At 47.7% G+C, this 25,368-nt stretch overlaps 1 protein-coding gene across 2 annotated transcripts in view; it reads left to right on the top strand.

Moving 5' to 3' along the window:
- Positions 1–19,253: 19,253 nt before the first annotated feature.
- The window catches only part of LOC119460950 (uncharacterized), a 42,516-nt gene continuing 36,401 nt past the window's right edge, over positions 19,254–25,368 (top strand). For both annotated transcript variants that reach the window (XM_037722097.2, XM_049672190.1), the window contains exons 1-9: positions 19,254–19,287; positions 19,682–19,720; positions 19,900–19,947; positions 20,484–20,621; positions 22,625–22,839; positions 23,053–23,165; positions 23,489–23,606; positions 24,380–24,532; positions 25,254–25,367. In XM_037722097.2, coding sequence (XP_037578025.2) covers positions 19,699–19,720; positions 19,900–19,947; positions 20,484–20,621; positions 22,625–22,839; positions 23,053–23,165; positions 23,489–23,606; positions 24,380–24,532; positions 25,254–25,367 — 921 coding nt within the window. In that variant the 5' untranslated portion in view covers positions 19,254–19,287; positions 19,682–19,698. The remainder of the gene's footprint in view (positions 19,288–19,681; positions 19,721–19,899; positions 19,948–20,483; positions 20,622–22,624; positions 22,840–23,052; positions 23,166–23,488; positions 23,607–24,379; positions 24,533–25,253; position 25,368) is intronic.

The following is a 25,368-nucleotide window of genomic DNA, read 5'->3' on the forward strand; positions in this document are numbered from 1 at the left end:
ATATCAAAGATGTTCATAGAAGAACGGCCCATACCCAGTGCTCCAAATTTGAGAGAAAGAGGGTCAATGAAGACCAACACGTAGTACATAACCTGTGACCCAAGTTGACGTCAGAGAGATTCATTGAAGAACACCACCTTCCCCGAGTTGCATACTCACTGACCCAAATTGATCCAACGGTTGGTTATGAACCCGATGCCCCCAGCACCCAGAAGCCCTGTGATCTACCCATTCGACCGTGGACTGCCCAGTGACCCAAGTTGGTGGGAAAGAGGTCGGACGCGGACATAAGACAGAGAGACATACTGCAAACTTGGACAAGTTCGCAAAGAATGTTAATAGCAATAATAAAACAGCCAAAATTGGACACTCTGCTTCATGGCTTGCGCATGACAAAGGCGAACGAGAACTGGTTCTTGACAGAACTGGCTCAGTATGCCCAACCGATTAATCGTCATAACCACTTGTGCAGTTTCAGAACATTCAGCTCCAGAATTTAAAACGAAGCTTTTTTGTTGCCTCTTCTTCACTTAAGTTTCCTTCGCCTGCTTCAACGCTGTTACCAGAGACTTGTTAAACCGTGTCCGGTAACACCAGCGTCTTCAGCTACTCGGCGAAACATTCAAACAGTACGTCTACAGTCTTCAAGAACTTACCTGGAAATGTAACTTCGGAGAAGCGAGGGACCAGAATGCGCTCGAGTAGTAGTAGTATAAACTTTAGTTGGTCCGATGTGGAGGGTTTAGGGAGGAGGGGAGTAGGATTGCCCGTCCTCTTCTTCCTCAGGCGGCGCCAGGCCTTGCGCTTTGGCGGCGGCTTCGGCCATCTGGGCGACCCGAAGTTGGAGATCCGGGTCTGAGCTGAGCAGTGCAATCTCCCACTGCTCTAGGGTGGTGATGGGAAGGGGAGGTAATAAGCTGGTGCGTTTTTCTTTTGTACTTATAAGGGGACACGCCCGCGTAATGTGGTGAAGATCAGTCAGAGACAGATACGGAGACAGAGTCAGAGACAGAGACAGCGGGGCGGTACCGCAGATTTCCCACATTGTGACGTAGCAGTCAAACCGAATGTGCGGAAAGCGAGCTGTTTGCGCGATCGCAGCCCAGGTAACTGATTGCTTTTTATCTAAGTTTTTGTGGGCAGCCGGTAATGCCCCTGCCCTGGCGGTAGAATTGTAGAATTTCCTTGTAGGATACCATCCGGTCCCTGCCTGAATGGCGGAGGAATTCTAACTGCTCATCGCAAGAGGTTGTCATGCGGCCGCGGATGGCCCGTTCTCGGGCCGCACTTTGAGCAGCTTCATTTCCCGGAATACCAGAGTGCGCCGGTGCCCAAACGAGTTGCCGCCAGCTACGCCGGGTTTCGGGTACCCTGGCCAGAATTTTGAGGGCTTCGGGTGAGATGCGCCCTTTCGCGAAATTTCGTATGACTGTCCTTGAGTCGCTGACTATGAACTTGGCTGCGGAGGAGGTGTGCGCCAAGGCGATTGCGACTTCCTCCTCGACCTCCGGCCAGGTTGTAATGACTGAGCTTGCAGCGATGGTATGATTTTGTTGACCTCGTACAGCCACTGTCGTGGCGTCTCGATCACGATACTCGGCCGTGTTTACGTAGGCCACGTCCTTAGAGATTCCAAAGCGTTTCTGTAAGGATTTGGCTCTTTCCTACCTGCGCTCTTGGTTGTGCAGAGAGGGTGGCTGTTCTTAGGTAATCCTGGGACGTGTATGTATTTTTCTGACCTCTGTATGAATGTCCCGCTTTGGTCCGAATTGGGTGTTGTATGTAATCCCGAGAGTTTCTTTTTTCTAAAAGGTCATCATCCCGCTCTATCATAGAAAGAATTATCTTTCCAGGTGCAAGCGTCGCCCTCAGGGAGGCTAAATAAACTGGTCGTCAAAAAGAAAGAAGTTCAAGCTGAGCTTCGGATTCTCGGCGAAGACAAGGCGCATAAAGTGCAAACCGTTGCAAGGGCGATTCCGTCCACTTTCTTAGGCGTCCCAATGGACGCCGCTCTTCACTTTCAAGATAGCCCACAACCCGGTCGGGGAAGTATAGCCGACACGGTGACACGGCCGCCAGCCCGGTCGGGAAGGCCATTATGGCAGCAAAGTTTGAGGGAAGGGGTTGTAGCCCGTGGGCGAGGTCGAGCGACAGCGCAGGCAACAGAAGGTGTAAGAAAAGCATCGCTTGGTGGCGCCGGGATATTGCTTTCATTGCGGAGGTGAGTACCTGCAATACCCGCGAGTTACAAGCGCTGCAGCCATTGCAAGGAGATTGGTCATTTGAAGACTGTCTGCAACATTGCGGTTAAGAATTAATGTCAAACCTGCATCATCACCGACTTCAGTGAGGCAGATTACACCTCTTTGCCTGCTACTGCAAATATCCTGGCGGTCACTAACACTTCTTTGACACGCAGTAGTTAGTCGCCGACAGGGCAGATATGGTAACGCACATGAGCCATGGCAATATATAGGCAACATTTTGCCAAGGCGTATCTACTAAGGCATCATCATCTTCTAACACTATTCGCAGTAAGAAAACCACTGCAAGAGATATTTCGTCGCATCAATACGATACTATGACACTACAACTGTCACGTTTTTGTCACTTTTTTGTCACTTTTTTGTCGCTTTTTATGTTTTATGTCACTGACAAGTGAAAGTACCGTATTTTCTCGCATATAAACCGCACCAAAAATTGGGGGGGGGGGGGGGGGGGGGGGGGGAGTGCTTAAAAGTGGAGGTGCGGGTTATCTGCGAATATTCGCGAAGGGAGTGGGTGGGGGTCGGGTTCACGGCAACGCGCGGCCTGCCGTGCAGAGTCCGCATTGTCCGCATGCCTATCGACATCGACGTGTGTTAAGCCAATAAGAGGCCAACATAGGTTATTGCCTGATCCACACTCATAGTCTGGTTAGACGCTTTTCGGCATGGAGGAAGAAAAATGCTTTTCGGTATGGGTTTTCTGTGCTTTTCGCACGCTTTTCGCACGAGTCAGGTGCCGTTTCTTGTACACCCAGTTTGCACAGTTTGCCAGCCTTAGGCATCATGAATGTGTCTCGGCGGCAGTCTTTCACTGTGAAAGAGAAACTGAAGATCATAGCTGCTGCTGAAGAAATCGGCAACAGAGCTGCTGCGAGATGGTTCCGAAGACGATTACGTCTTCGAGAGCGGCGACGAAGCCTCGAATGGCCGCAGTGAATCAGACGACAGCGCTGACAACGTTGCGGCGGTCATTTTGAAATAAATTTGTTTTGAAAACGAAATGATGGCTGCTCGTAGTTCCTACTCCTCATTTTTTAGGATAAGCGTGTGGGTTATACGCAAGGTTATTTTCTTTTTTTTTTTTCGTGGAGTTCAAAGTTAATGGCGCGGGTTATATGCAAGGGCGGGTTATATGTGCGAAAATACGGTACATAAAACAGTCCTTGGTGGAAACACGCTTCGTCATTACAGAGAAGACACAGCTGCAAGGCCACGCACACGTAGCAACCACAAAGTCAAGTCACGCGTAAAGCAAAGATGAAAAAAGTTGTCGCAGTTTCACCTGAAAGGCGAAGCATCAATTGCGATAGCAAACTTGTAGAGAGCTATACGGAGTAATGATATTAGCTTTATCAGCTGTATAAACTTGGACATGCAGCAGCATCGGCAACACGCAGAACTGTTGTCGACGCCATCGGCGTTTTGCCCGCGTTCGCTCAAAATGCGTGCGGCGTTGGTGACTGTTGCCGGAGCCTCTGATATAAATAGGCACTGCGTGCCGCAGCTAAACGTCGCCTCCCTTCCCTCCCCCACGGCCTCTCGCGCGTCGGAAGAAGGCGCGTTTGCTCTACATATATGGTGATTGTAAAGGAGAACAGAGACGCCTACTTCTGCAGCCCTTAAGCGAGCACGGCGCAGAACGCGCGTTTGTTCTCCGCCGTGCGTTCACTCCTCGTGAAAGACGCGCCCCTCGCGCCCTTTCACTCGCACATACAGCGTTCGGCTGGCGCTGAGCCGTGCTCCCTCAAGGGCTGCAGAAGATAGCGCCAACCTTTCCCTTTCCCTCAAGAACCACTTACCGGCGACGATTTCTTCTCCAAATGACGTCATACGGAACCTCACGGCGACGGCGACGGCGACGGCGACGCCGACGGCAGAAATCTGCTTTTGAGTGTCCATATAATTGCTATCGCAATAAAAAAGATACTGTCAACCCTTCCACTGGGGTGGAGATGGAAGACCAGCGAAGCTGTACTATGGTGGTAATTATGTATTTCCAATTATGACTATTAAGATGTGATGGTGTAATTGGTTATTTGAGCTATTAAAGAATGAGAAATATATATGATCCGGTGGTTTTCATTTATTTAGTGACCATATCGGCCATGGCCTTATGGTCGCTACGGTAGACCGCCATAGGGTGTACGGCAAAGGTTGGCATAAATAAGCACGAACGCTGGCAAAACGCCGCTGCCGTCGACAACAGTTGTGCGCGTTGTTTGTGGGACCGCACACAACCGCTGTCAAAATGCTGGCTACGTGACAGAACGGCTAAAAGCCGTTGTCGACGCTCTTAGGGGAGAGGCGGGCGAGAGCCAAGAGAGAGTCGGCGACACAGGCGGCAGAGGCCGACAGGGCTGCGCGCATGCGCCGCAGTGGGAGAGTGGGTACGCACATGCACAGTTTAGGGTGCCTCGACGCCCTCCTCGCCCACCACTCCCCTTCCACTTTGAAGTCGCGTTTGCTCTCCGCCGTGCGTTCGCTCCCCATGAAAGCGCGCGTCCCTCGTCCTCGCGCGCTTTCACTTGCACATACAGCATATGGCCAATTAGAGATTTTTTTCTATTGCCGGACGCGACCAACCCTCGCACGCTTTTACTCGCACACACAACGCGCGGTGACGGTTTTATCGCCGTTAGACTTTATACGGAACATCACTACGACGGCGACGGCAAAATGCGCTTGAAGTGTCCGCAATAAAAAGTCGTAACTCAAACAACTTTCTAGATGCGCATGTTCAGGCAGGAATTCGAATGAACTAGGACAGCCATTGTTGGCTGCATTGTCATTGACGGGTTGATCCACGCTCACAAGCAGCGTACGAGTGCGTATCGGTGCCATATGTGGCCAGTACAGTTGTTGTAAATTGCGTACATACGCAGGCTCGCATAGATATAATTTTACATATGCATGTTGCATAACGTATGAGTGTAACCTTTCGGTCCATCGCGTGCTTGTGTGGGCGCGTGTCGTGCAAGCGTACTGATTGTATGTGGCTAGCCGAAATCGTCACATTGCTGACATTCAAAATCAGTATAGAATCATTCTCACCCATCTCTCTTTCATTGCCTCTTTTTCCCTCTTGATCATTGTGATGTAGTAGGCTAGGGGAGGTTCTTCAGGCCATTCAAATATTTTATTTCTTTCTTGCTTTTCTTCATTCCAGAGAGTTCAACAGCAGACAAATGTCATGCCATTGACTCTTATTTACAAAGTTTTGGCATTTTTTTCTAGGAGCACCTGCATAAAGAAAAGAAAGAAGAAAGTTAAAAAGCAAGGCATAAGTGGGTGTGCGATGCCGCATGAAATTTTTATTTGTACAAGGCTGGCCTGACGCAGTCCCCTCTCTGTCACTTTTGTAATGATCCGGAGACGATCGACCTTCTTTTTTTTTCCCCAGTCGTCGATTTTAGCTACGAAGAAAAAGACGTTTCGAGGCTCTGTTTCACAAATTCAGCCTTCCCATTACATCCCCAATCATTCTTATTGCGGGGGGCCTCAGCTCTGGGCTTCACATACAGGGATGGTTGAGTTCCCAAACGCGATTTCATTTGCAACACACAAAAAAATTAGTGTGCTAATTTGATATTATCCTTCTTCTCTGCTCTTGAAAATTTCTCCTGCAAATTTCGAGTATTATTTCATTCATCTTCAGTCAATCCTGCATGATTCCTCTTCTGTTTCTATACATTTACTCTTATACAATGCTTTGTATTCCTTCATTTATTCTTCTTTTATATTAAGTATACCGCCCGCTTCTTGGACAATCCCCCGTTGTGGGTCTATGCCATACTGGGGAAATCATCATCATTCTCATCATCACTATTGTCTTTCACGTAGGCACGAGTCACGTGTTTAGGCCACAAAAAAAAAACAATGGGTGTTAACAAATTCCAGTGATCGCACCCAAGATCCATGGTCCCGAGAGGAACGGGGAAGGTGGCGCCGAAGGCCAAGTCGACGAGGTGGCGCGTATTGGACACGTAAGGAGTTCGCGCGCTGTTATTATTCGGCAAGTCTGCAATGCATTAATTGCCCGCCTTCTTCGTCCTCACATTTGCAACACGCACCCGCTTGGTGGCGCCCGCACCCAAGGTGGCTGCTGAGCGCGTGGCCGAGCCGCACGTGCATCCGGGAGCTCGGGTGGGGCGCGCGGCGTGGAACCGAGCCTGAGGAAGACACCGGGGGCAGCATGGCGGACGGCGCCGAACAGGGCCAGGACAGCCCCGTCGAAAAACGTACGTGCTGAGACTCTTCTGCTTTCTCGCCAGAGCTAGTGCGTTCCTGCTTTATCGTGAACCGGCAGACAAGACGAGAGCGCGCCCACGCTGTTGCCAGAGTCGGCCCGTCAGTGCGGCGGGTAAGACTCGTACTGGAACGAACAAGAAGCAATGATTCTGTTAAATTGACACAACATAAACATGTCCCCTTGCTTCTGCTTACGCACTTCCCATTTCGAGGATCATTGGCTGTGGGCGTCTGTGATGCACTGTGATGGTTTTTTATTGCGATAGCAATTATATGGACACTCAAAAGCAGATTTCCGCCGTCGGCGTCGCCGTCGCCGTCGCCGTGAGGTTCCGTATGACGTCAATGGAGATGAAATCGTCGCCGCGCGCCGCCGAACGCTGTATGTGCGAGTGAAAGGGCGCGAGGGACGCGCTCTTTCACGGGGAGTGAACGCGCGTTCTGCGCCGTGCTTCCTTAAGGGCTGCAGAAGTAGGCGTCTCTTTCCTCCTTTACAATCACCATATATGTAGAGCAAACGCGCCTTCTTCTCACGCACGAAAGGCCGCGGGGGGGGGGGGGGGGGGGGGGGAAGGGAGGCAACGTTTAGCTGCGGCACCAAGTGCCTATTTATAGCAGAGGCTCCGGCAACAGTCACCAACGCCGCAGGCATTTTGAGCGAACGCGGGCAAAACGCCGACGGCGTCGACAACAGTTCAGCGCGTTGTCGGTGCTGCTGCATGTCCAAGTTTATACAGCTAAATAATAAATTGTGGGGTTTTACGTGCCAAAACCAGTTCTGATTATGAGGCACGCCGTAGTGGGGGACTCCGGAAATTTGGACCACCTGGGGTTCTTTAACGTGCACCTAAATCTAAGTACACGGGTGTTTTCGCATTTCGCCCCCATCGAAATGCGGCCGCCGTGGCCGGGATTCGATCCCGCGACCTCGTGCTCAGCAGCCCAACACCATAGCCACTGAGCAACCGCGGCGGGTCAAGTTTATACAGCTGATAAAGCTAATATCATTACTCCGTATAGCTCTCTACAAATTTGCTATCGCAATTGATGCTTCGCCTTTCAGGTGAAACTGCGACAACTTTTTTTTTTTTTTAAGATGTTGTGCAAAGGCTTGACATCTGCCTCTGTAAATCGGTATCCGCTCAGTGTTTTTTTAGTACATTGTCATTGTGGAGTGCGTAGCGTTAAGAAGATATGCATGGTAAGACGCAGCTTCCGATAGGACGTCATTTGCGTGTGAAAAAAAAAAGGCGATCGGGCTGTTTGACTTTACTGGAGCCTATCGAAAAAGCTGTTGTATGGTGTTTTCGGCATCACTAATCGAGCGTCAGACTGCAGGTGGGATATTACCATGTGCCACCGGCTTTATACTGTAGAGCGCGCGGGAGCGATCACAAGATGTGCGACGTTAGCGCGGAAGCCACCGAAACATTGCGGTCATTTGGCACTTTTCGTATTCGCCTACGTTTATGTAAGGATGCTTATCTTCGAAGTTCTAATAGCATTCAACACAGATATTCACTGCAACAATCTTAACGGGATTGACTTACCCACAAACTTTGTCAGCGGTGCCATCAGTGGGGCTCTTAGCCAAATGAATTATTTAGCTAAGGCAGACCGTATTGTGGAGAAGTATTGTGGAGAAAGCTAGCCCGAAGGGCGTCCACGTCCACTCACCAATGCTTTCTTTCTTTTCGTCTTCAGAAGAGACAGATGATGACGGGTAAGTGAAAAAGCTGCCGACACTTCGCAATCACGCAGCTCTCAAACCTTCTCGTTTCAAGCACACTTCGCTTTCGTTCCATATACATCGCTTATGCCTTTGCTGATGCTCTGCTAGAACAATAGCAAGCTAGCGCATACGTAAAGTGTCCCCAGTGGCGTTCCCGTTTGTTCAGTACGCCTCGTAACTGCACAGTGCGCTCGCAAACTTTCGTGTGATCCGGCGCGTTGGTGGAAAGAAACATTGAAATGTATGTAGCGTTCGGTCGTGTCAGTGTTGACCTCGCACTGCCCGGATAAAATCTTAATTTGTGACTGTTACTTGCATGCCACTAATTTAGGACAGAGAAGTTGGCACGCCATAATATCACGACGTATTTCGAAAATAAGTCACCTTGTTCTTGAAACTGGTAATTGGCGCAGGACACTGGTCATCGCAGGTGAGAGCGACGTCAGCAGACTGGTTGCGCCCGCCGCTGTCACCCAGCAATTATGATTTCTTAGCCCAAAATTAGTTTAGATTCACTGCCGCGATGGCCTTTTTTGTGAGGGGTAAGCTTAAAATATCATGCGTACGTGTGGTATCGGTCTATGCTTAATTCGCATGAATGTTAATCTGGGATGTCCTACTACAGGTGTGCATCTTTGGAGCATCATCAGTTATCATTTAATTCTAGCGACATTGCATAATTTGGTTTCAATGTTGAGGTGCAGCTACAAATAAGCAATTACAAATTTATCTTGAAAGCAGAGTTCGTGCAGCGTAAATGGACAGGACATAAAGGAACACAAACGGCGTAGACAGGCCGGACAAAGCTGTACATTTCCGCTGAACAAACCCAGTTTTCAAGACCAATGTGCCAACTAGCCCGCGAACGAATCGTATGTGAATTAATCACAGAAACTGCAAAAAAGCGCGTTGTCGCGGCCGCGTTCAGAAATTCAAGCGCTTTCATTTACATCCAGAGACACGTTTCGGTAAAATACGTTTTCTCTAATCAAGCTTAATCAGCACAGGACGTCGGAGCAAAAAGAAGAAAAAATGTCATAGCAACACGACTTAGAATGCATTGTTTTTCGTTAATTCAATTCGATAGCCTTTGCTCCCACTTTCCCATAAGTTCAACGTGAACTTGCCAAAAGGCATGAAAGTTAGATCCATTATACGAGGGCAGGGCGTCCTTAAACAGGCTCGCACTGGGCGGGGATCGCAGGCAGTCCGGCCTGCTGTCGTGCCGGCTGTTCGCGGTCATCGCGGGCGCCGTGTTCATGGCGCTGGTGGTCCTGTTTGGCGTCCCCAAGGACGAGCAGCAGCAGCACGGACTCTCTACAGCCGCACGTGAGTTCTCGAACAGTTCCCTCATCGCCGCGGGTGCCGACTGCCAACCACACCTGTCTCAAAATTCTGCTCGAGCATCAATAGTGCGTCAATCACAGTGAAGATTAAGGGGAAAATAGGGAAAGATAACAGCTTCAATAGAACTTCGGTTAGTGCTAGTTTTGTACGTAGTATTTTAAGGTGAAAAAGTTCAGCGCAAACACCCAGGACAAACCACGAAGAAGAGTTTTGTTTTTTGGCTCGTCTCTTGTTTGTGGTTTGTCCCGAGTGTTCACGCTGATTTTTTTCCACTTAAAAAAATGGCTTCATTGACTGAAACAATTAGTCCTGAAGGCCCGAGATATTGATGAATGAATGGATGCTATGAGCGTCCCCTTTTAAATGTAGCGGTGGGTTGCGTCGCTAAGCTCTTCTTATTTTGCCCAATGTCTTACTTACCTTATATTTTCTTATTTTATTTCTTTTTTTACAGATAAAACATTCCAAGCATCAAACTTTCTGAACCATTATTGGGAACTTTGTTTTTGTACCCCTCCGTTGTTTGCGGTCTCCCTACTTTTCTACCACCAAACCTCCAATCGCCTTTATTATTCTCTGTTGCGGTCCCCCTGCCATCCCTGAGCCCAAGGTCTTCAAGGAGGCTATCGGAGCTTAAACTGAAAGCCGGGTCGATATCTGCACATTCCAATAAAACATGTTCCGTCGTTTCCCTAGCTTTACCGTAGCAAACACATGCTATACTTCTTCCTTGGTGTACCTCACTTTATACCTACGAGTTCTAAGTCATCCTCATCTCGCTTCGAACCGTAAAGAGCTTCCCTTTTAGCTATCCTAAAATGTTTCTTTCCTGATTTTGTCTTTTCCTCTTATGTAGTTATTCATAGCAGTTTTCCTTTCCATTGCCGCAACCCAGGAGATTGTCTCAGCTTCTCTGACTTAGCATTTAACGTTATTTGTTGCCATATTGCATCCATACTGATCGCATACTTGCTGGTAAGCTTCCTAGTTCTTTCCTTCCACTGTGAGTCAATATTTTTCCTGTAGAAAACTTGAACACTCTCGAAAACCATGAATTCGTTCAACACTGTGACAATTAAACAGACTTCGTGATGATCTCATGGCTGGCAGAATTAGGCTCTCACGTAAATGGGGAAAATTGTAATATAGCTTATGAAAAAGGCAAATACTTGCTATCTTACGACGGGATGCCAGGGGGGTTAGACCAATCGAAGCTTTGATGTTAGTAACGCTCAACTGAGAGTCATATTTGGATGTTATAAAACGAGCAGCTCGATTTTATTGCCTCTAACGCCTGGATTAGGTACTCTTGAGGGGGGGCATATAAATTTGCCTGTTAGCAAGCAACACAATGTTGTTCGCATCAAACAAACCTTGGAGCTGCTGGTCTGCTATCGTGCCCGCTTGTTTGTAAGAGAGATAAACCCGATATTGATTCCTTCTAGCGCCCTTTCCATCTTTACCATGTACATCATAAACAGCGGGGATAAAGCGCACCCTTGTCTTAGTCCTTAAGTGATATCAACTTTCTTCTCGCTCCTCAATCCCTTCCCATTCAAAGCAAACGGTATTTTCTAAGTAAATCTCCCTCAAAAGATTTATACAGTCGTTGCCTAAGCCTTCTCCTTCAAGAATATCCCACAAGCTTTGCGGTTAGCGTTATCATACGCTTCGGTAATGGCTAAAAAAGCCAGATACAATGGTCTCCTTTCTTTTCTGGATATTTCAATACACCGAGTAAGAACAAATAAGTTATCGAAATTTTTAATTATGGGGTTTTACGTGCCAAAACCACGATCTGATTATGAGGCACGCCGTATGAGGCACGACTCCGGAAAATTTCGACCACCTGGGGTTCTTTAACGTGCACCTAAATCTAAGTACACGGGTGTTTTCGCATTTCGACCCCATCGAAATGCGGCCGCCGTGGCCGGGATACGATCCCGCGACCTCGTGCTCAGCAGCCCAACACCATAGCCACTAAGCAACCACGGCGGGTAATAAGTTATCAAGACGTCTACCGATTTTGAAGCTACTCTGAAGTTATCTCAATTTGCCGTTATGTTGTGCCCATGATTGCAGTATCAAATTGCCTGCATTACTAACCTTTATATTACCTATGTCATGGTCAACGGTGATTGAATTCTATCTTTTCCAACCCTTACCTTTATAAATTATATTCATCCTACTCTGTCGCCAACTGTTTGATGTTCGCCTATCTTGTAAGCTTTTTCCTACTGCTTTCAACACTGCTTCCTTAAGTTTTGGTCTTAGTTCATTAATCAGCCTAATGGGAACCTCGCTAACCCTGCGACTGTGCGCTTAGGAATTTTCTCTTCGGCATTTATTTAGTTGAAATTTCTCAGCACTAGCTCCTTTTCCGTCTGGTTCTCCTTCATGCACATTTTTTTTTCTCAGAATCCCCATTGTCATTGCCTTGAAATTATTCGACTGTTATTTTTTTCGGGTGTAATTTAAGGCCACGTCCCCTTCCAGGTTGTTTCCATCTTCATGTAGGTTATGTTGTATTGTTTCACACTTTTTACCCAATAAGTTAATGTGGTTCCAATATATTCTAGATGCGGCCTTCTTTTTCTCACGTATTTCTGTCAACCAACGTTCACTGTCACGTTTAATTTTTGCTAGAACCAGTATTTGAACCATAATTTTTTTCTATTCCCGTTTTTTTTTCATATGCTTAATAATTTTAGCGCCAGTGATGCATTGTGCCAAGCAACAACACTAGAAGACGTACCATCGGCTACAGAGAACTAGACTACAGCTATCTAGTGTTGGCACCGCTACGCGGTAGAAATGAGTGCGATAAGAAATTTGAAGTGACAGCTTGGCATCTGTTATCGCTTTTGCCGCAGGACACGACCATCCCGCGGTGCATAACGCCCATCAGCCAGGTGAGGCTCTGACCAACGTTGCACTTCTTGTCGAGAATATGTGGTCTGGCGCGAGCATTTCAAAAAATGTCGCAGTAGAATTTTACACCGGACAATTGAGGTCCTATCACTCTCTTTAACGATTACGCGGAACAATATTTGCATGCGTAAGTTACCTGGTTCCAAAAAAATGACCTTGTCCGGTGAGTATTGGCCCTGCCAACGTAATATCAGTCATCAGTGTAATTAGAATAAATATACGAAGCTTGTCGCATGTACTCGTATGTCTCTGGAACTCAGCTTCGGCAACAATCCCGTAGCATTTATTGTCACGTTGAATAAAGATCTCTCATGCATCGTATCTGCAAAAGCTGAAGGGCTTTAATGTTAACGAATAATGCCGGAACCATCGTGACAATGGCGGCACAGCCGGTTACCTGCTGAAGTATTGAGCACTAATTTTCACGAGCATTCACAACACACCTGGACCTGCATTCCAAAAAACCTCTTACCCTAGGATTGTGCGTAAGAAAAACTTCCAGCCAATAGTAATGCTGGACATAATAGGGAAAGTGGGTGGCCAATGTCATAAACGACTTACTAAAGATAACCTTTGCGAATTCCGCATGCGATCTTTCGTGTCTGTCCTGCCCTCCCCAATAGAGTTCGTTTGCAGGACTTTCTCATATATGCGACCTGGATTCATGTGATCATTTCGACAGCGCTTTGCTTACTTCCCCCTACGAACTTGTTCTTTGTAGACTCTATCCTGTAAGTTTTCTTGCCCGTATGTAACGCCACAAATGTCATAGCAGCTAAAGCGATTAAGTGTGTGTCGTTTTGTTGACCGCTATTGCTAAGGTGGCTTGTTCGATTCAGGGGCCTGGTCCAATTTCTCGGGAAGCTTCTCTCTGGCAGACGGACGAAACGCCGGTAAGGCTCGCCTTCCGCAGCTTGAGTTTGTCGAAGTGCGAAGTCGGCCAACAAAACTTGTTGCTTTATTCCAGCGGACCGGCAAGACAAGACTCCTGGCACACAGAAGGGTAAAAATCATTACACTCTTCTTATCAAAAGTTTCGTCTGGTTTATTTAGTCGCGCACTTCATTTGCTCTCAATGCATTTCAACGAGAGCTTTATTTTATGCTGACCATTCCGTGGGATAACTTATTAGCCGAAGAACACATAATAAAGGCACTTGTTGCAGCTAAACCACTTATTACCATGTCTTCAACATGTTTTGAGTGGCACCCTAGTACGTCAGTGTATTTTTATTTGACCCCGTGTTCTCGCCCCTACGGTGATCTCGCCTTAATTACGCACATACAGCAATAGCATTTCTCACCACTCGAATAACGCTTGCTCCTAATCCAGCGCTTGTTCTGGTCTTTCCTGTCCTTTTCCCGGGGTGCGCTGTAATTAACAGTAACATGGAACACCAACTAACACGGTCTCAAACCTTGTTGCGGTTAATCATAATCCCTGCAAGCTGTAACAAGGTGCATCCAGTTAAATGACAATTATTTTATATGTTTTGAAGATTACTTATGCACTCTCTCGAGACTTCACTAAAGCTCAAGACTGCTTGAGCCTGCGTTCGCTCTCACTGCTGTCAGACGAGGAGTCTAGAAAAAAACGCAATCTAAGATAACGCGAAAACAGACAAAATGCAAGGAGCACACTGTAGACAAGCACTGTCCGGCTAATATCGTTAATGTTTCCCCAGCAGTTCCGGTTGCGCGTTTCTAGAAACATGAAGGGTAAATCTTGTTTAACTGTTATAACACGTCTTATATTTTTAAGACTGTCCTGCCGTTTCACAAGGCTCATATTCTAAAGGCTGCCGTTGCCGTTAAAGAAGCCCCGTGTCAGGTTCTTCGTGAAGGAGAGCACTTACGGCTGCCCCGGTCCTTCTCGTTTGCCGGTTCTCGCTCTATTTTACATAATTCATCCCGTCACAAGACAGAAACTAGGGCATGTGCTCATGCTAACTGCTTTACAGTAACACTTATGATAGTGCATATTTTGACGTAAGATTATAGAAAACAAGGACGTGACTTAAGATTATTAACCTACCAAATTTTAGAGAATAGACAGAGCCAACGAAAGTTTGCAAGTTCAAGTGACGTTGATTGCGGCTGTATGATAGTCTTTGAAAGATGGTGCCGTAGCTCTCGGTATCCGGCTGGCTCTTTGCAGGGCAGTCCACAGAACCACGCCCGCTGCTGTGTGTGGTGTCTCGGTCGCTGAACAACCCGATCCAGTTCCCGCGCAAGCACTGCACGCACATCGTCTATCAGGACGTGGCCTTCAACCCGACAACCGGAAAGTTCACGCCGGTGAACTGTAAGAATTCGTTTTACTCCCTTTTAGGTCCCTCACGTTGGTCTGAAGCGTCTCAAAACCTGAAACTTGCTGTGCACTAAGTTTTTATCGGTTCATGAATACTATGAAACTCCAGATAACGGACCGTGGATGAATGCATGAAATAATTTTTATCTCATAATCTCCGAGTTAATATTATTCTGGTATTTCGGATAACATGCTGATCGTAGGCGAGCTTGACTGGGCCGAAATCTCGATATCAGCAGTAAAACAGCAGGTACACAAACCACGAAGTCGTTCCAATGTAAACACGCATAGACACGGCCGCCGGGCGCAGGGTGGTTTTCAAGATGTGTCAAAGCAGCTTTTTGCCTTGCGCCCCCTGTCTCCGGCTACTCTGTAACTGCGAGAGAAATAAAATTTCATTTTAAATTGGAGAAATGGGAACGAGGTTCGCAACAAGATTTAAGCCTTAAACTAACAAACGTTATGATTTAGTGAAACAAGGCCCTCGAACAACGAGAATGTGGATATTTTTATGTATCTTTTAACGAGTCAAACATCCAAAACGGACACTTGTCCCTACGTAGAAATTACATCAACGAAACCACTTTCATGAAATGTTTGATGTGGGTTCGGTTCGTCCGCGCAGCTGCCACATTTGTGGCGCTTCGAATGCTGGTCGAGGTAACGCGGCAACGGGCACTGGTGGCCGTAGCCAACCTGGAGCAGCATCGGGCCCCCGAGGACGCGCGCCGCCTGGCCGCGGCTTTGGTCAAGTGGACCCCGGCGTCTGGATTCCACGGCGTTGCTGTGCTCGGTATCGACACCGCCTCCGACAAGCTGCCGGACTTGGGCCCACTATTCAAGGCAAGCTATTTAGCAGAATAGATTACATCCACTGACATTACCCTAGAAACCATGTTGGTGAACCAGCACGGTGAGCAGCCGCGTCCGTTGGCGTATCGCTAGGCTCCAACACACTCCAACACAGCTGGCAGGCCAGGGGCCTTTCCTAAGCTTTTCTTGCACCATGGAAGCAGGTTACCAGCGGCAGTGAATATGATACCACTGACGTCGTCCGAGGCGCCATATTGGAGAACCATCGCGGTAAGAAGCTGTTTTCGTGACGTCACGCGCAAGATATCTGGACGTCGGTGCCAGCCAAGTCCACCGCTATGACCGCGAGCGGCGCTGTAGAACACTCCCAGGGTCAGATCGCGTGCACGTACACAACCGTTCAAAAAATTTGATGGGAGAAGTGCCGTCGGCCGTAGCTCAATTGTTGGAGCATGACACGCGTAATGCAGAAGCTGGGGGTACAGCTCTCCCCGGCGGCAAGCTTTTTTTAATGCAATTTCTTTCCCTTTACCTCATCGTTTCAACGATTTCTACATATCAATTAAAACCACAGGTAATTACCCCTATGCTTTCCTTGCCTTCATTGTACCTTGGCTTCATGTGGTTGGGAAGCCAACATGCAATGGGCAACAAAAAACCGAGCCCCTCGTTCAACTCTACACTGAGTGTTTCGATAATTGAGATGTCTTTATGAAGCTGGGGTTTCTGTGTAACAAAATTAGCGCTCTGTAGTCATTAAACGCGCGAAATTAACTTTCACAGCTCAGTCTGTCTCGAGGCCATGCTATGCGCAAAAAAAAGCAATGAACACAGGAGCACAATGTAAAATCAAGTAGATAAGCGATGAAGCGCGTTGAGTATTTGTCGTTGCATCCCCGTATCGCCTAATTTGATATTCCGTTTCAGCCAGCGTAGCAGGATAAGCAGAGCGTCAGACAGAAGCACGTGGTGTATAGTGTGACAGAACTGACTGCGCCTGAACTTATCTCAGAATAGCACACCCAGCCGCCTTCAGGGCCGTGAAAGTGAGTTCAAATGAAGAGAACTCATCTGACGTAAGCTGAACTAATGCTTGCTCAGGTGAAGTCCTCGGTTTTCCATGCAAATCATCTCACACAGAAGCGAGTTGACTTCGATGAGTCACATTCAGAAGTATTGGGTAATAGCAGCGGAAAAAGGTCTAGACAACGTTTAACTGCTATCCAAGAGTGAGTGTAAGCTTTGTTGTACGTTATGTGCCCCTGTCACGTGCTCTCCCAAATGATGTTGCAGCGGAATGGAAGCTACAAAGTCATGCGCAGGCTCTAGAGACTTCCGATTTAGACTGTGTTCAAGATTGAACACATGGAACTCTGACGTCCGCTGTTTTCTAATATGTCGCGGTGCCATCCTTGTTCCGTTCTGTTCTTCCAAGTTTTCCAGGCTCATTAAAGTGTATCCAGGCTCATTAATGTGTATGTGTGGTATCACATACAGGCGTTAAGGGAATCCCTCTCAAACAAACGCCTCCGTAACGCACTCTTCACGCAGGAGCTACACGGTGCCCTGAAGCCGGAGAAGCTGGAATTTCTGGCGGCCGTGCATATTCGGGACTGGGACATTCCTTCGGGCCTCGTCGTTAGCCGACTCACTGCTATAGCACCGTGAGTTTGGGGCGCCTCCACTCAAGCTTATCGACTGAAGAAATAGCCACTTACTTCGTAGCTAATCATGGGTGCATGCCTTAAATGCCGCTAATTTCATCGCTAATGTACACATGTTGTTCGCCAGATTGCAGCAATAAGTTAGCTAAAATTACCTTTGGGGTATAGGCATTACCACTGCTTCCAAAGACTTGGCCATCTGCAGTGGGCTTTGAGCCATCTCTCTCTCTCTCTCTTTCTCTCTCTGCCTCTTAACTGTCGTCCTAATTTTTAATTTTACTTCTACTACTACGGCAGTTCGTCATGCTTATTCAGTAAAGCACGGAAGCTCGGAACCTTGCGCAGGGTTCAATGAACAGTTGTACTACAGGTGGCATGTGTATTTATTTCCTTTGTCGTACTGGCGGCCAGGTAAGCGCGTGCAGTCTCTAATGAGAGCATCTGAGTTTAGAGACGCTGTTGCGAGAGCTTGTCTTTACGATTCAGCGAAATTCGACGCGAGAGCTAGAAATTGTCATGATATTCAGCAGCCATAGCGCTATGTGTACTCCGTGTTCAGTAAGGTAGCTCACCTAGAACTGTTACGACTAAGGCACCTCTAACGACAATTTCGGCTATGGAAAAGAAAACCAGGGAACACAGTGTCAAATTTGCCCTATAAATAAATGACAAATCCACTCTAGAGAAATACGTGTTCCAGTCATCGTAAATAGAGTAGGTTGAACACCGCTCGCGGGGAGTGCCAATGTTACGTTGCCGTCCACAGGCACCTGGACTACCTTGTCCTGGAGACGCACTACGACAACCGCTACAATAGCTGCCACATCGCGTACTCCTCGGTCTTTTACTCGACGGGCGCGCAGCCTTCGCCCAGCGTGCCCATCGGTCAGGCGCTCTCGTGGATGACCAGCCTGCTGATGGAGCAGCGGCAGTACGTCACCACCTGCTTCTCGATCAACATGGGCGCCGTCGTGTTCCGCGACGCGACGGAGATGCGCGGATCCTGCTCGGGCAGCGACCTCGTCTCTTACATGCAGGCACGTTGACACTTTCCGCATGTACATTTGGCCCCAACACGTGCAGGGGCAAGAGTCGTATACGTTTTGGGAAACAAAACCTGCAGAACGAGAGAAAACAACGCTTCTTTAGGGTAGCCAAGACTCTTCAGATTCCTTTGGTTTGGTCAAGCCTTATTCCGAGCACCGATCCCTCTCAAAATATTGTGAGCGCAATGTATGCATAATTAGAATACCGCGCTGCGGAGTTAGGATACGCACAACTTGAACATTAGCAAAGGCGATGAAGCGCTTCTATCAATTGATAACATTTGATAGAAGAACTTCATTGCCTGTGCTTAGAATAGCTCTGCAGCGTTATTCTGTCATTCCAACTAGCCCCAACGCAAGCCTTAATCGATACATGCAGCTCTTATCCTTCAACTTCCCCTATTACCACGTCTCACCCCTCTCTACTTGCTCCGATTGTCTTTGCCGCGGAAACGGAGATTTAGCATGTATCTCGTTTGAAGTCTTACATATGCGACGCGTTTCGTAACGCTTTTATGCGGCCAAATAGGAACTTCCGCTCAGAGGGGGAAATTAGTGTGCGGGCAATGTTTGCATCTAATCTTTCTCATCTGTACATCTTAGAGAAATAAAGGCGGTTCCTCACAATACCAAACATCTTTGTCCTTAAATTTCGTTGCCAACTACCCGGGGACGCGCAGGTATGCAAGGGTGGAGAGTGGCGCCCCTCGTCGGTGGCCAACTTAGACGCGCTGTCCGTGCTGCGGCTCGGACACGGCCGCGTAGAGAGCCACGAGGACGACCCGCTGCTTCTCCAGCAAGGTGAGCCACGCGTTGGCCAACTACCCGCGGGCCTGCGTGGTCGCCTACGATGTCGATCTCGATGACTACGAGGGACAGTGTGACACCTGAGCCGTTCGCCAGGCTGCGGAACCTCCGCCGCGCAGAAGGTGCGTTTGTACAGTCATCAGCCCAGCGCTGCAGTAAATAGATTAGCCACACCACTTTGGAAAGTAGTTCATTTTCATGCCGTTGGTAACTGCAATAACAGAACAAAAGAACATTTGTAACGGCAGAAAAAAAAAACACTTAGACGTGGCTGGAAATGAAATGACGTTGCGAAGGACAAGCTACGCGTGCCTGCTTTACCGTTTGTCCTCACGATGCGGATTGGTAGGCAACGTTGTCTTAGGCAAATCTGCGGTGCCGTTGTCTAAACCTACAAAACACAGCTTGTCACAATTAATCCCAAGCAATCTTAGCACCTTTCTTGCTCTGCGACACGTTCAGTTTTACGCCGGTTCTAATCATTGCAATTTTCTGTTGTTTTATTCTTCTTTGCAGTCCGTAATGACCCACAAATGGCAGCACAGTCCTTGGCAAGTAAGTTGCTTTTAGTTGCTGCTCTAAAAAGCATTCTTAACAGCCTGTTGGACCTTCTTGCAATGTCATAAAAATACGAGCGCGTTCAAAACTGGTGCGAGTTCACTGGTATTGCCCAAGGCCATGTGGCTGTTACATTCAGTCTAATATTTAAATTACCTTGCGCTTTCTTTTTCCAGAGTCACCCAACGATGAACTGAAGAAACGCTGCATGCCATCTGGAAGTCGTAAGCAAAACATCCACACCCGCGCGTTACAGGGATCTCACGTCGTCAGCTTTATATATGCGAGCCAGCTCTTCTGACGTCACCGGTTGAGGCAACACCACCACCACTCTTGTAGAATTCTCGCACACAAAAAGAATCCAAACCAGTGTAAAGATATCAATTCTTGTTACGTCGCGCAATGACGTCATAAGGGGCCGGAAAAAAAAATCAGAAAGAAAACAAAAGTTGGTTGGGCCTCGATCCTGTTGTAATATTCTCCGGCACTTGCTAATCTTTTTTTTTTTCAGGTTGAAACAAACATTGATTGGGTTTCAGAAGAGCGTAGCCGGACTTCACTTTGTCTCTTACTTTTAGGGCGTGCGGGCATGGTAGTTGGCGTAGGTTCCTACATAACGGTTTCAATCTAGGATGGTACACGAAATATGAAAGGAACGCGTAACACGGAGCAGTGTTCTATATTGTTTTTCCTCGTGCATAGTCTGCGCCTTGATGTTTCACAGCTTGTGTGAGCGCCCCCTTCTACCGTTTCTGAACAGAGAACAAGCGGCCGCTAGTGTGTGTGCTGTCTGATCGCATCGACGCCGACCGGAACGTGTCCAAGCTCTTCTGCACTCACATCGTCCTCTCCCTGCGTCGCTACGGTCGGTTGGACGCCCTGCAGGACATCACCAAAGGTGAGCGTCGAGAGACTGTCAACGCAGCGAGCATCTGCGGAACTGCTATGCTGTCCTGAGAAACACAGCACCGTTAGAAACGGCTGTATATGAATGCAAAGAACAAAGAGTTTGTAATAGAGCATCGCGTGAAAACCACAAAGCCTAGTCATGCTAGTCATAAACACTAGAGAAAGGAATACATCAGAAAAAAAGACACCCAGCACACGACCGTGTCACGCGATAGACGAGCGGTAGATGTTCATTCAGTTTGGATGCCCTTTCGGGAAGGGCGGGTCAAGAGGATGAGGCAGAGGTAGAAATAGTTTGGTTCAAACCTGCACGGCTGTGTCAGAATTGTAAAACTAAGTCACGGGAAAGAAAAAATAAACCACGCAATACGCAACACCTTCCTTGCAATGCGCAGAGTAGCCTACAGGGCAAGAACATCCTGTAAATAACTGCGCCTTATTTGTGTGTCTTCCTTCTCGTGACGTCATCTGGCCGAAGGAATGCACTAAAGTGAAACAAAAAAATCTATTGGCTTCATTAAAGGGGGATATTCAAAAGCAACGCTAAATCAGTTTATTACTAGTAAACTATTCCTTATAAGCTCTATTTTTGTTTATCTCGCGGTATTAGGTTGACTATATGAATAGACAACGGTGATTAGTTCCTTTCTTTTTTTTTTTTTTCTTTTAAGTTTCGCACCGAAATCCCAACGCCAGCATTTCAGTGCAACGTCATAGATTCCAAAGTATATCTTTCTGTCGTTTTTCACATTCGGGACGTAGTAGCTTAGTAAGATTTCTTGAAACTAGCTAAGTTCAGTCTTCAGCTCCTTTAGAATACAATGTAGTTTGCCGATCTTTGCCAATAACAAATTAACTAGATGACAGAGTGGACGCTGTCAATATATTTCACATTATACTCTGATGTCACATGACTGGTGCGGGAACTTCGAGGTGGCGTCGCCAGCAGTCTTTAATTTTTCCACGTTTTAAATACAACACACGTGAAAATTAGGTACATAATTCCGTCTAGTACACAGATAGATAGCATAGATCCCGTACATTTTTTTTTTTATTCTAAAAAATGGTCTGTTAGTTTTTGCATGAATGTAGGTGCACAGGTTATGGCGGCAATTTGGTGGGGCAGGTTGTTCCAATCTGTTGCTGCGCGAAAAAAGAATGAGCCTGAAAAAGTGGTAGTGTGAGTGCGAGGGCGGCCAACTTGGTACGCGTGCCGAGTGCGATGTGATATACGGGCAGCGGGAATAATGTATGGCGGTTGATTAAGTGAAGTATGATAAAACTTATGAAAAAGAGAGAGAGTTGAGATGCGACGACGATGAGCGAGTGGGACCAAACCGGATTCTTTTTTCAATGACGACACGCTGACATCATAGGAATACGTTGAATGGATGAACCTTATGGCACGGTTTTGCACCGATTCAAGTGCGTTGATTAGATATGCTTGATGAGGGCTCCATACGGCACATGCATATTCGAGTTTAGGTCTGATTAAGTTTTTATAGGCTTGGCTAGCCTCCTCCCACGGTATACGAGTGGCTTTCTTGGTATTCATTTCATTTCATTGATTCATACTATCGGCCCTTACTGGCTATTACACGAGTGCGTAGCGTACATAAACGTGCATTGTACTTGAAGAGCGTACATTCTATTGCAGTAGAGTAATTTACTAATACAGTTTAAATAATTTTTTCTCCTTAACTGTTTCTCCTAACAACCCCGAGTGCTTAGCGTGGACTAAGCCCTCAGAGGTTTGTCGTATATAGCTGTTTGACATCACGAGCAGTCTACGAAACTTGCAATATCGCAGCGCACTTTGATACAAGACACAGCGAACAAATACAGTGAAGCGCTCGTGTTTGTTCACTGTGTTACGTCCTTGTATCGAGGTGCGCTGCCATATTACACCATGACTTACCCAACCAGCCCACCAGTATGTCTAAGAAGAAACTTGCACACAAGCCTGATGTGTGCTGGCGTTTGTGCGCGCAGAGTACGTGGCGCAGCTGCGCAGTGCGGCCCCGCCGGGCGTCTTCGTGCTGGTGGCGCCGCACGAGCGCGCCCTCGAGCAGAGCCACGAAGGCGAGGCCGTGCGCCTGGCCGAGGCCACCGCGGTGCAGCTCAAGGGCAAGCAGCTCGACGGGCTCGCCTTCCTGCACGTGGCCCGCACAAGCGCGGCGCTCGTCGAACTCGGCCCCACGCTCGAGGTGAGAGCACTCGCAGCTTACACGCACTGTGCGGCTCTGCCGAGCTGCGGCCGTGACGCGACACTTGTCGTTATTAATCGCTGCTGCAATTGTCGCTAATCCGCTGCTGCTCATGTTCAGCGATAGAATCAAGCAGAACAGCTTATAATGTAAATTTGTATTCCTGCTCGTTGTGTTGTCTAATGGGCATGTAACTTCTCTGGCATGTCTTAGGTTCTGCACGAAACCTACAAGGCCGCCAACCTCTGCCTGGCTCTGGATCTCCAAATTCTTGACCCAAGCACTCCGGCTGAAGAAGTCGGAAAATCTCTTTCGCTCGTTGCCAAGTAAGGAACCAAATCATACTCTACGCGTTTGTCAAAATTCGTGACAGAAAACCTAAGAAGCACTGACGGCTGAGCCGCTTGCTGCGTATAATCGCGCCATAAAACTTGCGGCTTCTGTCTCGCGTAAACGATGCGTCTCAAATTGAGAAGCTGAATTCAGCGCTGCTTGTCACAGCACTTAAGAAATATGTAAATAATTGCAGCGATCTTGCACATCATGCTGTTTTGCTACCTATTTGGGGTTATGTTTACCTTTAATTTTGATAAAAGCGGTGGTTCTGCGTTCGTAATCATAATTTGTTTTCTGTTGGCCACTTTGACAGACACGTTGATTTGCTTGTGGTGAACACGCACTACCCGGGCCGCATGGGCCCTTGTCGGGTGATGCCGCTAGCCTCTGCAATACAGCCGGCACAGTCCTGCATTCCCTCCGTGGCAACAGTAAGTGGTCTTATTTACTTCGCGATAGCTGTTCCTGTGCAGTACACTCACGAAGCAATTTATTTCATGGTCAAAGTAATTAGCGCTGGTGATCGCCGCCCTCTACGGCGCCTTCCCAAGCTTCAAGGAAGCTGCAGTATTAGTTAATTAAGCAACAAACATCAGTTCAGTATTAAGCAAAAATCTCAGCCATAATTGGCATTGATGAATTTTATTGAGTTTCTGGAGCTTAACTAAGAAACGCTGTTAATCGACCGCCACGAAAAAGCTGTCTTCCGTTTCATATGAGCACTCCGACGACGCGTCGAGCAGTTCTGCTATCCCTTTGCAGAGGTTCCTATTTCATGAAGAACTATTTCAGGTGCCAATGTTGATTAACTATACTAAAGGATATTTTTCAAGGCTAATGAATGAGGATGGGACTGCTCGAAAACAGCGACCCTGTGTAGCCATAAGAGGTAGCCGACTGAAAAGCGATGATGTTGGATCCGCGTGCCTTACATTGTATGCGCACAATAAAATATAAAGAACCACGATAACGAAGCAAGAGCTTGAAGAGATGGCTCCTGCTGTCTCGACAGTTCTTGTTTTGTTCTCTTTACTTCACTTGCTCACCAATTCAAATTTTGCTCTACAACCTTAGTTGCACCAGTCAAGGCAGCTCGAGCTCGTGCCATTTCGTATTTTGGTGGCGACTCGTAACGTGTGGGAAATTAAGGAGCGTGCCTGTCGTCACTGCCACAAGAAAGCTAACGCGCAGCGCTCTCCGGCAGGACACTGCGGTGCAGTGGCTCAAGGATGTGAGCGAAACGGGCCTCACTCTGGTCTGCCTGTCCGTGGACTTGCGCGTCCTTCGCTTCCGCGCATACGGCACGGTGGCACCCTTCGGCTCCTGCCGGCGCGAGGAGGCGCTGGACTTCCCCAGAGTACGTACGCCTGCCTCGTATACGATCGGTATCAGTGCGCATTTCGATAAACGCGGAACCGCACTCGAAACGCAGCAAAGTGTGTTAAGGCTATAACCACTGTAGCGGACCATCGGACGTACAGGAAAACAAGGGACGTGGTCGTCTCGTTTCGGTGCTAACCATGCTCTGGTACCAACGTTTTTACGAGCGGTCTTGTCTTTGTCGAAGAAAAAGCGGTCATACTATGCGTGGTTTCGATTGGTTCCTCTTTCCGATGGCAGGGAGCCCGGGAGGGAATGGTGTATGTGGGTGATCGCGGAAAATGTACATGGCTATGGCAAAAATGATTAGGTTGGTAATGCATGCTTCTGCCTATACAAAGATGATTCGGCTATTGTAAGATCGCATGTGAATTCAAGCGTATATGCCTGAATGCACTACTGCCACTCAATGTATTCATTGTTTTCTCGCCATCGTGTCGGTAAACTGAAGCACCTGTTAGCAGGTTCACCACCATGGCAGCAACACTTTTTCTACTAGGCCTTTCAAATTTTCGAGTCCAGAAGTTTGTGGTGGTGCAAATTTAATAAGCTGAAGTTCTCAAGTAATAATTGTATGTAATGGCGGGCGCGGTTGTTTTACCTTTTCTATCGTCTTGTACTCCATTACCTTGCGAAGTGCACATGTGAAGAATGGTGCCATCACTCAGTGGATGTCTTTAATACTGCGCTCGCGACAGGCTTGTACAGGTGGCTCCTGGACTCAGGTGCACAATGCTTCGCGTGACAGCCCCATGTGGCAGGACGGTTACAACCTGCAGACGTACGACACGGCAAGCTCCCTTACACAGAGGG

The sequence above is a fragment of the Dermacentor silvarum genome, chromosome 8 (assembly GCF_013339745.2).
Source record: "Dermacentor silvarum isolate Dsil-2018 chromosome 8, BIME_Dsil_1.4, whole genome shotgun sequence".
NCBI classification, from domain to species: Eukaryota; Metazoa; Arthropoda; class Arachnida; order Ixodida; family Ixodidae; genus Dermacentor; species Dermacentor silvarum.